A 13792-nucleotide genomic window follows, 5' to 3' on the forward strand; every position below is an offset into this window, starting at 1 on the left:
TTAAGAAATTCCTTGGGAGGCCGAGGTGGGCGGATCATGAGGTCAGGAGATCGAGACCATCCTGGCTAACACGGTGAAACCCCGTCTCTACTAAAAATACAAAAAATTAGCTGGGCATGGTGGCATGCGCCTGTAGTCCCAGCTACTTGGGAGGCTGAGGCAGGAGAATCACTTCAACCCGGGAAGTGGGGGTTGCAGTGAGCCGAGATCACACCACTGCACTCCAGCCTAGGTGACAGAGTGAGACTCTGTCTCAAAAAAAAAAAAAAAAAAAAAGCAATTCCTAGAAAGCTAGATCAAAACCACCCATGCTGATAGCACATACATAGTAAGTATAGGAGGTAAAAAAATACGTTATATTCAGGACTATTACTGACTTGTTTTTTTGCTCAAAAAATGTTCCTTTTATAAACTAAAACCTTTATTGGTAATATAAAATTTTTTGTCACTGATATAAGATGCTAATATTTATCCATTTTCTATTGGACATCTTTTAACAGACGTTTTCTACATATAAAAAGTATATCATATTACTAACATAGCAATGTTAGGTAAAAATGTCATTTGAATTTGAATTTTTATGGTATTTTAGTAAATAGGATTGATGGTAAATATTGAATGATATGATGACAGTGGTGGCAATAAAACCCAGTACCTTCATTGCACCAGACTGGAAACCTAGGTTCAGTTTCCAGTGAACTTGCCAGTTTTTAAAAAGCATCACTAATATCTCTTCATATCTCAAAGAAGGAATATGATATTGTTTGATGATAATAAAACTATATATTTTTATATCTCTTAAAAATTATATATTTATTTGATCAACCTGATATTTGGGAATTTAATACCATGTGCCTTGGAAATTTTTAGTACTCCATTGGAATAATGAAATAACAAAGTACTTTTAGTAACAAATTTCATCCACATATCATAAATAACCACAGGCTATTTTGACTCCTTATAGTCACTGTTGGAGGCCCATGATATTGTGGCATCAAAGTGTTATGATTCACCTCCATCAAGCCCAGAAATGAATAATTCTTCTATCAATAATCAGTTATTACCAGTAGATGCCATTCGTATTCTCGGTATTCACAAAAGAGCTGGGGAACCACTGGTGAGTATAGATAAATCAGTACCCTATTAAATCTGAAATATGACATAATTTGTGGTTCAGTCACTACTCTTGTTTCATTTTTTTTCCTTTTCATAATGTTATGAAAACTGTATTCTTGTTTGGCCTGTGTATAAAGACACAGCTGATGCTTTCTCAACTTGGTTTAGCCTGCAAAATTTAACTAAAATGAAAAGTTAAACTGAGCTAGAAGTAGAAATATGGCAAGGGGTAGCAAAAAATTTCAGAAGATGACTATTATGTTTCTTCCTACCCTTTGAAGACATGAACTACCCTTTGAAGAAATACTGACAGTATCAAAATATAAAAAGAAGTTGTTATTAAAAATTGAAGCCATACTAGGACTCTCTAAGTAGTGAAGTTTACTATTCCATGGTAAAATTATTACTTCTGGATCCTGACTATAAGAACAGTGAGTGCAAAAAAGGAAAAGCCAGGAATAAGTCCATCAGAATGCACAAATACCTTTTCCTGCTCTCTCGAGTTTCCATTTAGCCTGTAAGATACATCCTATCCACTAGTGTAATAAACTATACTAGTACACAGTTTAATGGGAGTGAAATATTGAGACAGGAGAGAACATGGGAAAAGTAAGAATGATTCATTTTACCTAGTTTTAGAATTATTTTCTTACATATGCTCATGAATATTTAAGCATTTCTCCCTAATAATTAATGAGAAATCTGTTTCTTATTTTTCATAGGGTGTGACATTTAGGGTTGAAAATAATGATCTGGTAATTGCCCGAATCCTCCATGGGGGAATGATAGATCGACAAGGTCTACTTCATGTGGGAGATATAATTAAAGAAGTCAATGGCCATGAGGTTGGAAATAATCCAAAGGAATTACAAGAATTACTGAAAAATATTAGTGGAAGTGTCACCCTAAAAATCTTACCAAGTTATAGAGATACCATTACTCCTCAACAGGTTAGTAATAAAATTTTTGGTAGTATTAAAAATACTTTCATGTTTTTAATTACAGTGTTGGAAATAACTATCAGTTGCTACTATTTTGCTAAAGAAAAGAGAAAAAATTGATTTGAGTGTTCTGAAATGGCTTATTTTGTCGTGGGTGAATTTTTGAATTTTTAAACAATGCTATTTTACTATTGTAAAGGAAATAGTAGATTTCTTCGTTAACACCAGGAACCCTGGCATAATAGTAACCTACAGCTAGGTATCAGAAGAACCATAAAGTCTTTGAATTACTAATCTAGTAAACATTTCTGACAGCTGTTATGTTCAGGCATTGTATTAGGCCCTGGGAGAGGATAAAAATGCAGTCCAGATCACCTCCAGCTTAGTGTTTGTGTGATGGGTGAAATGACTGATGAGGCCAGAAAAGAGGATGGGTATAAAGAAAATCTTGGACCCCTGGTTTGCACACATTTGATCTGTATTTTAAAACTAATTTTAGGTAAACTAGATAATTGAACGGGAAAATGTTTTAGTTATAGAGATTGTCTAGACTCGGTATGTTAAGTGAATTCAAAAAGAAGAGAGATGAGATTATGTAACCAGGTGGCAGATTTTTGAAGGTGTGAGGTGATTTGTGAACAACAGCTCTAATGAATGGTTAAGATGACCACTTAGGTTCAAATACCAGTGCTGCCAGTTATCAGCTTACCTTCTCTGTGCTTCATTTTTCTCATCTATATAGTTAGGGATAAAATTTGTTTTCTCAAAAGATTGTTATGAGGATTAAACGAGTTAATTCATGTAATGCTCTCACAGCAACACCTGGCACATAGTGAGTGCTCAAGAAGTGGCTGCACTTGCTGTGGTGATGACGCAGTAGTGGTAAAATGGAACCGTAAAGAAAGAAAAAGAAATTGCGGAGGAAGAATTGAAAATTATGATAGGAGTGTTGGAACCAAAGAGAGGGTTTTCAAGCCTAAGTAATGTAGAAGTAGATGCCTCTAATGCTCAGGTTTATTCCAGAAATTTATTGTTTGATGTATGAATGAAATTATAAGTTTTCTTACATAAGATACTGCCAGTGTATCTTATTTCATATTGTTAAAATGAGAGTTTAAAAGTCTAGTTCTTACATTTCCATACAGTTATTTGAAATAACATTTCCTTGAATGTCTGTTTTAAACTGTTCTTTCAAAGGTAAGGATAGATTATTTAGTCATTAATATTAGCATGTAAATTGAACTTATGAAAATAGGCTTGTAATTAACTTTGGTTGAAATGAAGGTAGTTTTGTGGTCCTCAAGGAAAAGAATTGTGAAAAATAAATGATATTAGTACTTAGACATTTCATATCACTAGTACCTCTCAGGCTACCTTTATTCCTCAGTTGGCAACTTTCAATTTGTGACAGCCTGAGGCCTTATCTTGGACCTGCGTACGCTGGAAGAGTAAAATCTAGGATTTACGTATTTTATTTATTATTATGTGTTAGTTGTAGTAGGAAGATCTTATTTTCCTTCTGTGGTCTAAACTCCAGAATTCTTCTAGCTCACCATGGCTATAAGAGACTTTTACAGGCAAAATAAAATTTTGTAATATTAATAACTAGGGCTTTGGCCCAAATTCCTACATAGATTTTGCATCTGGTGAACTAACTGAATACCATGAAATGCAAGGACATTTAGCCTTGTTTAAACATAAGTTTTCCACATTCCCTACCCTCTCAAACTCTGCTTTTCACTTAGCATTTAGAGCTGGGGAAATGAATTCAAGTAGGAGAGGAGGAGTCTTATAAGCCCGAGGTAGCCTGAGGCGTGTCCTCCCATAAAGAAGAAAAGAAACTATAACATGAAGGCTTCCAAAAGAACATCCAAATTGAGACTTTTTTTTTTTTTAAATGAAAAGGGGAACATTACTCATATGCTGAAATAATAGGCATAAACCAGGGCATCTGCAAACCATGGGCATCCTACTAAGATGCTATAGGGAAGCAAGGGCATTTTGCGTCTTCAACCCTTTCACTAAAATCTCCACCATGTAGTGCTGTGGAGCTAGTCTCAGCTCTGGATTGCTGCAAGAGCAAATGAAAGCCAAGAACTCTTCCCTACCACGGTAATGTTTTTCAAAAGCATAGTCAGTAGATGATCTTTATCAGAATCGTTTCAGGTGCTTGGTAAAAGTCCAGAATCTGCTGTGGGACATAAGTATCTATGTTTTAAATTTTGAGGGCCAGAGTGAGTTAGAAGTAGCCAATTCTGAAGTTCTTCAACTTTCTTATAGCTTAGATTTCCGGGGGCTATTCATAATTCCATTTGATTATTAAGGCCAACTGATAGGAATTCTCTCTTATTCTTTGGAACCAACATGACCTGGACAACTAGAAACAATATAAGAAAATATATTACAGGACTATTTCACTCAAGGATATACATTAAAAATTCTGAACAAAATATTAGCAAATCAGATTTGATTGTGTATATAACAAAGATGATACAACATATCCAAGTTAGATTTATTATCCCAGGTATGCTAGGAGAGTTTCATATTAGAAAATCCATATGTATGTAACTAAGCACATTACCAGATGAAAAGAGAATAACCTCAATGGAGAATTTGATAAAATTCAATGATTTTTAAAAAATGATTAGTAAATTAGGAACAGAAGGGAAAAGCCTTAATTTTATTACAAAAAAAAATAGAACAAACATTATTCTGAATTAACTAATGTTAGAAGCTTTCCCTTTAAAGTCAGAAACTGGCCTTGCAGCTGGTCTGCCTGAGACCTCTAGTGCCAACCCCAATACCCCACGAAGTTTAATTTCCACTCACGAAATTCCACTTTCGTTTTCATTATAAAATGAAAAAGCCCTCACAAACCATGAAAAACTTGCCAGATTTCAAGCACAGTTGTGCACTGGTAAAAAGGAACTGCCCTCAGATGATACAGCAAACATTATCTGTTACAACAGATGATAAAAAAAATCTTCAGTTTTCCTGAAAGAAAGTAGAAATAGGCAATATCTCTGATACTAAAGAGGTATGTCTGCAAACCAAGGAATGGTGATCTTCATTAACAATCCCAGTGTTCAGACATCTCTAGCAGCAAACACTTTGACCATTACCAGCCATGCTGAGACAAAGCAGCTAACAGAAATGCCACCCAGTGTCTTAAACCAGCTTGGTGTCAACAAGCTTAAGGAAACTGGCAGAAGCTGGATGGAAAAGTACCACTTACTATTGGGGAAGTGGTGATCTTGTTCAGAATTTTGATGAAGCTTCCAACAGTGAGGCAAACTGAATTGACTCAGCTTCTAAAAAATAATATAATTTCAAGAATTTTAACTGCTTTTAAAATTTTTGTTTTATATGTGATAAAATGTAAGTCTATAAATTCCAAGACCCTTGGACACTGCTTTTTAATTATTGATTATATACAGTTATTTATTGGCAATTAATTAGCCAGAAAATAGTTTAAAACAAAGATAAAGCCTTTGCCTAGTTAAAAAAAAAAAGAAACTAGAGAAGGATGCTCCCTAGCACCACTTCTATTTAATATTTTCTTGAAGGATCCATAAGTACAGTATGACAAAAATAGATTATACAAGCAAAATGTTTGGAAAGGAGGCAATAAAAGTTATTTACAAATATGATCATGTTTTTGCATAGAAACCCCTCAAAACTACAACTTATTAGAAATAATAGAGTTTACCAAGGTACCTGAAAATAAGATGAAGACACAAAACTCAATTGCATTTCTGTATGTCATCAGCAAACATCTAGAAATGTAACTATGACATCATTTATAGTAGAGTCAGAGAATGTCACATTTATGTCTAGGAATAAATTAACTAAAAAAATTCAAGACCTCTACACAAAGGAATTATGAAGAGGATCTAAATAAGCAGGTATATCATGTCATGGACAGGAAGACAATATTGTGAAGATGTTGATTTTTCACTCATTGACTTGTAGATTTAATGGAATTCCAGTCAAAACAGGGTTTTCCATGGAATTTGATAAGATGAATGGCCAAGACACTTTTGAATCAGAAAAGCAGGAATGGGGTCTGATTATTAATATGTAGGAATTAAGATATTGTGGTGTTGGCATAGGAAGAGACAGCATGATCAGTGGACTTTTAGAGAGCTCAGAAAGAGACCTACACATACATATTACTTTGATATGTGACAGAGATAATGTTTTTCAATGTGGAAAGGAGATGATGCAATGAATGGGGGGAACCTGGTTATTCTAGGGATACTGTTTGAAATTGTGTTTCACTCTACACAGAAAAATCAAGTAAAAGGGGACATGTGTTCAGTAAACATATAAAGATATATTGAAAATCATAATGTGATATACCATTAAGTTGGTAAAAATTATAGTTGTGAATCAACAGCATCTTTTCTACATTGCTGGTGGCAGTGTGTATTGGTATAAACACATTGGGGAGAAAAGTTTAATAATGTCTCTTAGAGTTAAATATTCACATATATCAAGCTGCAGTAATTCCCTAGAGCAATTCTTATGTATGTACAGCTGGAAACATGTTAATAAGCATATAAACCCCAAAAGATTACATGCATATAGCATGATACTATTTTTTTACGTTTAAAATAACTATATAAAGAGTACGTATAGATGCAGTAGAACTATAATCAAAATGTAAAGCAAGGAGTTTGTGAACCCAGGATTCAGGGTGAAGTGTGCCTTGGTTGGGGAAACCGAATGATGGGATGGGATGGAATGAGGGCAGGAGAATCAAGTAGGATTTTAATGTTAGTTTTAGGTGGCAAGTGCATAGCTGTCTATTATATTATTAAAACTAATTGAATCGACAAAAGCAGTCCTTGCACGAACCAGTGATATAAACTTAAGAATTATGATTAGTATAATTTTGGCCTAGGTTAGTAGTTAGTAGATTTTTTTTTTTTTTTTTTTTTTTTTTGAGATAGAGTCTAGCTCTGTCACCCAGGTTGGAGTGCAGTGGCGTGATCTTGGCTCACTGCAGCGGCGTGATCTTGGCTCACTGCAGCCTCCACCACCCGGGTTCAAGTAATTTTCCTGCCTCAGCCTTCCAAGAAGCTGGGACTACAGGTGTGTGCCACCATGCCTGGCTAATTTTTATATGATTTTTAAAATAAAATTTTTTATTTGGCTGAGGCTTCAATTTGTGGCCCTCAGATATTTATCAGAAAGGAACGTGGATTGCCCTTCAAAACTTGTTTAACCAAACATATCTTCTTGTTATCTTGCTGTTCTCAAAAATGTGTGTGTACATCTGTATTTAACGAAGTAGACCAAGTTCGTACACTGAAAATTTTTAGAAAAAGAGCATCCTTCCTTGATCATCTCAGCTAGTGTCATGGAAAATCTCTTAGCAATGAATCACTTTGTTCACCATCTTGTCACTCACTCTGAAATGCAGATTCAGATGGGCCTGGAACTATGGTTTAAGAAGTAGGTTCAATAAGCAACATTTGCACCATGTTTAGCCAACACATTCCCAAATGAATTACTAGCCACCTTCTGATTTAACATCAGGGTCAAGGTGGAGCTGTTTTTCTAGCCGTTTCATCCATTTAATTTTTCTCCCACTAATTATTGTCATTTGCATAAGCATAGTGTATTCCTGTGCAATATTTCCTCAATACTTTTACTGTTTTTATCTTTACTTTTAAAATATCCTTGAGATAAAGTTTATATAAATAACATAAAGTGTACAATTTGATACATGTGGACATACATAATATACCCATGAAGTCAACACAATTGAGATGATGAACACTCCCAGAAATTTATTTGTGTCCATTTCTTTCTCTTTTTTTTTTGAGACAGGGCCTCACTCCATCACCCAGGCTGGAGTGCAGTGACATGATCACAGCTCACTGCAGCCTCAGCCTCCCAGGGCTCAGATAATCCTTCTACCTCAGCCTTCTGAGTAGCTGGGACCACAGGCATGCACCACCACACCCGGCTAATATTTGTATTTTTTCTTTTTTTTTGTAGAGACAGGGTTTCGCTACATTTTCCAGGCTGTCTTGAACTCCTGTGCTCAAGCGATCTGCCTGCCTCAGCCTGCTAAAGTGCTAGGATTACCTGCATAAGCCATTGCTCCCGGCCTCCCAGCTTCTTTGTGTCCACTTCTCATCCTTCCCTCCTACTCCCTTTCTCTCTACCACCCCTGACTCCAGGCAGCTACTGCTCTGCTTTTTGTCACTTTAAATTATTTTGCATTTGCCATATTTTTATATAAATGGAATACATGTATTCTTTTTTGGATTTTGTTTGATTTGTTTGTTTAGCTTCCCTCACTCAGCATAGTTGTTTGGGGATTCATTCATGTTATGTATATTGATAGTTCATTTCTTTTTATTGACAAGTGATATTCCATTGCATGGCTGTACCACAACAGTTTGTTTACCCATTACCTGGCTGATGAACATTTTTTTGTTACCAGTTTGGGGCTTTTACAAATAAAGCTGCTATGGACATTTACATGTAAGTCTCTTGAGTATATACCAGGGGTTGAAGGATTGAGTCATATGGTAGGTATATGTTGAACTTTTGAAGAAATGACTAAACCGTTTTCAAAAGTTAGTATAACAACTTAAATTTCCACCAACATTATATGAAAGTTCCAATTACTCTACATTTTGGGCAACATGTGATATGGTCAGTCTTTAAAATTTTAGCCATTCTAATAGTGTGTAGTGGTATCTCATTGTGATTTTAATTTGCATTTTCCTAATAACTAATAATATTGAACATGTTTTTATGTGTTTATTTGCCATACTTCTGTGCACTTTGGCGAAGTGTCTTCAAATATTTTGTCCATTTTTTTGTTGAATTGTTTTTCTTAGTTTTGAGTATTCTTTATGGATTCATTATACAAGTGCTTCATCAGAATTGGGATTTGCCAGGGCTTTCTTCCAGTCTCTATCTTGTCTTTTCATTCTCTTAACAATGTCATTCAAAGAGCAGAAGTTCTGAATTTTGATGAAATCCAATTTATGATTTTTTTTCTTTGAGTCATCCTTTTGTGGCTTTAAGAAGTCCTTGTATAACCTAAGGTCATGAAGATTTTCTCCAATTTGTTTTCTACAAGTTTTACAGTTCTATCTATGCTGTACCTCTGAGTCTATGATACATGTACCGTATGTTAATTTTTATATAGGATGTGAGGAAAGGATCAAAGTTTATATTTTGCATATGAATATTCAATTTTTCCAGCTCAGTTTGTTGAAAACTGTTTCTTTCATCAAATTTAGAAAAACTTTGACAATAATTTCTTCAGACATTTTTTCTATTTTTCTGTTTCTCCTGTCCTTTGGTGACTGTAGTTACATGTATATTAGGCCCATTGAAGTTGTCCGGTGGGTCACTGATTAGTTCATTTATTTCAGCCTTTTTTCTCTGTATTTTTCACGTTGGATATTTTCTATTGTTTTGTCTTCAAGTTTACTAATCTTTTCTTTTGCAATGTCTAATCTGCTGTTAATCACACCTAGTGGGTATTTTTCATCTCAGATATTTTGGCTTTCATTTCTAGAAGTTCAGATTGGGTCTTTTTTATATCTGCATGTGTTTAATAGACTTAATCCTTCCTATAGTTTCTTGAACCATGAATATAATATGTAAAGTTGAAACAATTACTGTAATGTCCTTTTCTACTAATTCTAGCACATTTGACATTTCTGGGTCATTCTTCATTGATTTTTCTCCTTGTTATAGGTTATTTCCTCCCTCTTTGCGTGCTTGGCCATTTTGATTGGCTGCCAGGCATCAAAAATTTTACTTTGTTGGGTGCTGGATATTTTTGTATTAGAAATATTCTTTTTTTTTCTTCCAACTTTTTTTTTTTTTTTTTTGAGACAGAGTCTCGCTCTGTTGCCAGGCTGGAGTGCAGTGGCGCGATCTCGGCTCACTGCAACCCCCACCTCCTGGGTTCAAGTGATTCTCCTGCCTGAGCCTCCCAAGTAGCTGGGACTACAGGCACATGCCACCAGGCTGAGCTAATTTTTTTTTTTTTAGTAGAGACAGGGTTTCATCACATTGGCCAGGATGGTCTCGATCTCTTGATCTCGTGATCCATCTGCGTCAGCCTCCCAAAGTGCTGGGATTACAGGTGTGAGCCACTGCACCCGGCCCTTCCAACTTTTAGGTTCAAGGGGTATGTGTACAGGTCTGTTACATGGATAAATTGCATGTTTCTGGAGTGTAGTGCACAAATGATTTTGTCACCCAGGTAGTGAGCATGATAACTGATAGGTAGTTTTTCAGTCCTCACCCTCCTCTTATCCTCTGCCTTCAAGTAAGCCCCAGGGTCTGTTGTTCCCCTCTTTGTGTCGATATGTACTCAATGTTTAGCACCCACTTACAAGTGAGAACATGCAGTAATCTGGTTTTCTGTTCCTGCATTAATTGGCTTAAGATAATGGCCTCCAGCTATGTCCATGTTGCTTAAAGGACATTTTATTCTTTTTATGGCTGCATAGTATTCCATGATGTATATGTACCAAATTTTCTTTATCCAGTCCACCATTATTGGGCACCTAGGTTGATTTCATATCTTTGCTGTTGTGAAAAGTGCTATGATGAACATATGTGTACATGTGTCTTTATGGTAGAATGATATATATTCCTTTGGGTATGTACCCAGTAATGGGATTGCTGGGTCAAATGATAGTTCCGTTTTAAGTTCTTTGAGAAATCTCCAAAGTGCTTTCCACAGTGGCTGAACTAATTTACATTTCCACTAGCAGTTCCCTTTTCTCTGCAACTTTGCCAACATCTGTTATTTTTTGACATTTTAGTAACAACCATTCTTAACCTTTGTTCTAGGATACAGATGATTCTTTTAAATCTTGCTTTTTAAGGTTTATTAGGTATGATTGCAGGATGTAGTTTAGCTCATAACCCTTCTAAGTATTGTACCCCACCTCCTGTGAATTACGAAGGTTTTTCCACTTGGCCTGGTGAGAACAGAAACTATTCTTGACCGTATACAACTTCCATATATAGTTCCCTGTAATGCTTTCAAATGATTCTTTACCATCATTGAGGAAAGAGCTACACAGAGAGAGGATGCAGGTAGCTTCCTCATACACATGCATTGATTAAGTACTCAGTTGAAAACAGAGGGAGTCCCTCACAATTCTCTCTTTGTGCAGGCTTTCCTCACTGATACTGTATTCCATGCACTGTAACCACCTTGATCTCCCAGGTCTCCCAGTTCATCTCCTCAACTTAGAGACCATCAGGCTTCACCTTTCTCCCTTCCTGATTTGCAGCCTGGAAACTCTCTCTGCAGTTAGCTGGGGCAATTGTGCAGCTCATCTTGTTTCTTCCATCTTTTAGGATCACTATCTTCATTGCCTGATCTCGGACATCTTGAAAGACATTGTTTCACATATTTTGTCAACATAGTTTTTAGTTGTTTCAAGTTGGAGGGTCCTTGTTACTTCATCTGAATCCAAATGGGAGTGATTTATCTTTATTACCTTAAAATTTTAATTTTTATATAGGTGAATTATTCCCATGGTTTGAAAATCAAAAAATGTAAGTATGTATTCAGTTGAGATCTCCCTCTGAATCCTTCCCACTACCAACCTAGTCCTCATCCCCCAACCAGTAACAAACTTTGCTATTAATTTATCTTTCCAGAATTTCTTCATTCATATGCAAGTAAATAAAAATTACATATCCTTTTTCACCTTTCACCTCCTTTTTCATAGAAAGGTTGCATAGTACACATGCTATTCTGAACCTTATTTTTTTTCACTTAACCATCTGTCTTGAGGATATTTCCTTATTGGTGCCTACACTTCCTATTGACAAACACACACACACACACACACACACACACACTTTTTTAACGACTATATATAGTGCCACATCATGTAGACATACCATCATTTGTTTCACCAGTTCCTTTTTGTTAAACAATTAGGTTGCTTCCAATCTTTTGTTATTAGGAATGATGTAGTCTTGTGCATAAGTCATTTTGGATGTATCTGCATAACATAGCTGTTGAATACATTCCCAGACATGGATTACTAGGTCAGAGGGTTTATGCGTTTGTAATCTTGACAGCTATTGCCAAATTGTCCTCCCAAGAGGTTGAACCATTCTTCCACAAGCCTATTAGGAAAATGCCTATTAACCCACAGTTCTTTTATAGAATGTTATAAAATACAAGGATTTCTGCTAATCTGATAGGAAAAAATGTTATAAAGTAGTTTTAATTTGTATTTCTACTCTGAGTGAGGTTGTTGAACATCTCCTATGCTTAAAAGCCATTTGTACTTCCTTTTCTTTGTACTTTAAATCATTTTGGTCATTCAGTTCTTTTTAGTAATAAGAATATGAAATAGAAATATTTTAGTAGGTGGTGTTTAGTTAATGATGAATGAACAGTTAACATCCATAGCCTATAAGTGCAACACTTTAAATTGCATTTGTACTAAATCTAGTCATATCTTTAATGGTTTTAGAGTCATTACAAAATGGTTAGATCAAAGGTTGGGTTGATTTTTCATACAAATTTTCAAAGTTCAAAGTAAAATCAGGTTAATCTGAGTTTTTGACCATAACAGTAATGTTCTAAAACTACCTTAATTAATGAAAAAAAAAAATAAATTGTTCTATAAATCTTTTACCTTTGAGAGATGTGGTTTGTATTCCACAGATAATGGCATTTCCATAACAATTTGACAGATGTTGGAGGAATGAATATTTGAAATTTGGACTATCTTGTAACGTCTGAGCTTTATGGTTACAAAATATATTCTGTTCCACACATAAGAATGGTAATCACATGCATGGTTAGATGACAGGATTCTCTTGCTATTCTTCAATCACTGCATCTTTCTTGAGAAGTAAGGAGTATGCAGGTATTTTTATAACTTTGCATACCAATCCTTTTTCTCTGCCTGATCTCAAATACCTTTAACTTTTTGTTCTATCATTTATAACTTGCAGGTATTATACTTTGTGGACAATTAATTAGGGAGGTAGTTGCCTTACCAAATGAGTGAAGTAATAAAATGGTCTAGTAGTTTGTTTATATTTTCTTAATTTATTATAAATTAAAAGTCTGGCTTTATTTATGCAATTACAAATATATTTTTAGAGTTGCATCAATATGGAGAGGCATCCAGCACACATCCATCAGGTATGCTGTCATTCCAGAACATTCTCTGGTACTTCATTTTTCTGTCTTATCCGCCAACTAAATTTCCTTTGGTTAAATTTAATTATTTTGGTTTTTTCCCGTTGTCAAAACATGGAGCTGCATGACATTATCAAGTTAGCCAATTGTCACACTTTAGCAATCTTAATGTTTGTATGCTTGCTTTTTAGATCTAAAATTATATATCAGGAAAAAAATTATTGACCTACTGATTTAAGGATTAATATTTAGCTTTTCTAGAGTAGTTGAAAATGTTCTGAATGCTTTCTATGAAAATCATCTAATTATAAATAACTAAGATTTTTATTACATGTTCCCAGATTTCGTTATTTTAAAATTATTTTGTATGCATCGATCACAATACTTTTACCACACTAATAATATGTCTACTTGTGTTATTTGAATTTTGTTGGTTACAGAAGTATGATAAACAAATAGAAAAAGAACATTGTTATTTTGACTAATTGTGTGCTTTCTTATTAAAGTTTACATGCTGATTAATGCTAAGGCAATTCTTTAGAAGATAACATTTGAATTTCTA

At 34.9% G+C, this 13792-nt stretch overlaps 1 protein-coding gene across 25 annotated transcripts in view; it reads left to right on the forward strand.

Moving 5' to 3' along the window:
• The window catches only part of PALS2 (protein associated with LIN7 2, MAGUK p55 family member), a 114297-nt gene that overhangs the window by 75011 nt on the left and 25494 nt on the right, over positions 1–13792 (forward strand). For 15 of the 25 annotated variants that reach the window (XM_009452527.5, XM_054687199.2, XM_054687204.2 and 12 more), the window contains 2 exon segments: positions 965–1117; positions 1839–2066. In XM_009452527.5, the coding sequence (XP_009450802.1) occupies positions 965–1117; positions 1839–2066 (381 nt within the window). 25 annotated transcript variants of the gene reach the window in all.

Source organism: Pan troglodytes, chromosome 6, assembly GCF_028858775.2.
Source record: "Pan troglodytes isolate AG18354 chromosome 6, NHGRI_mPanTro3-v2.0_pri, whole genome shotgun sequence".
NCBI lineage: Eukaryota > Metazoa > Chordata > Mammalia > Primates > Hominidae > Pan > Pan troglodytes.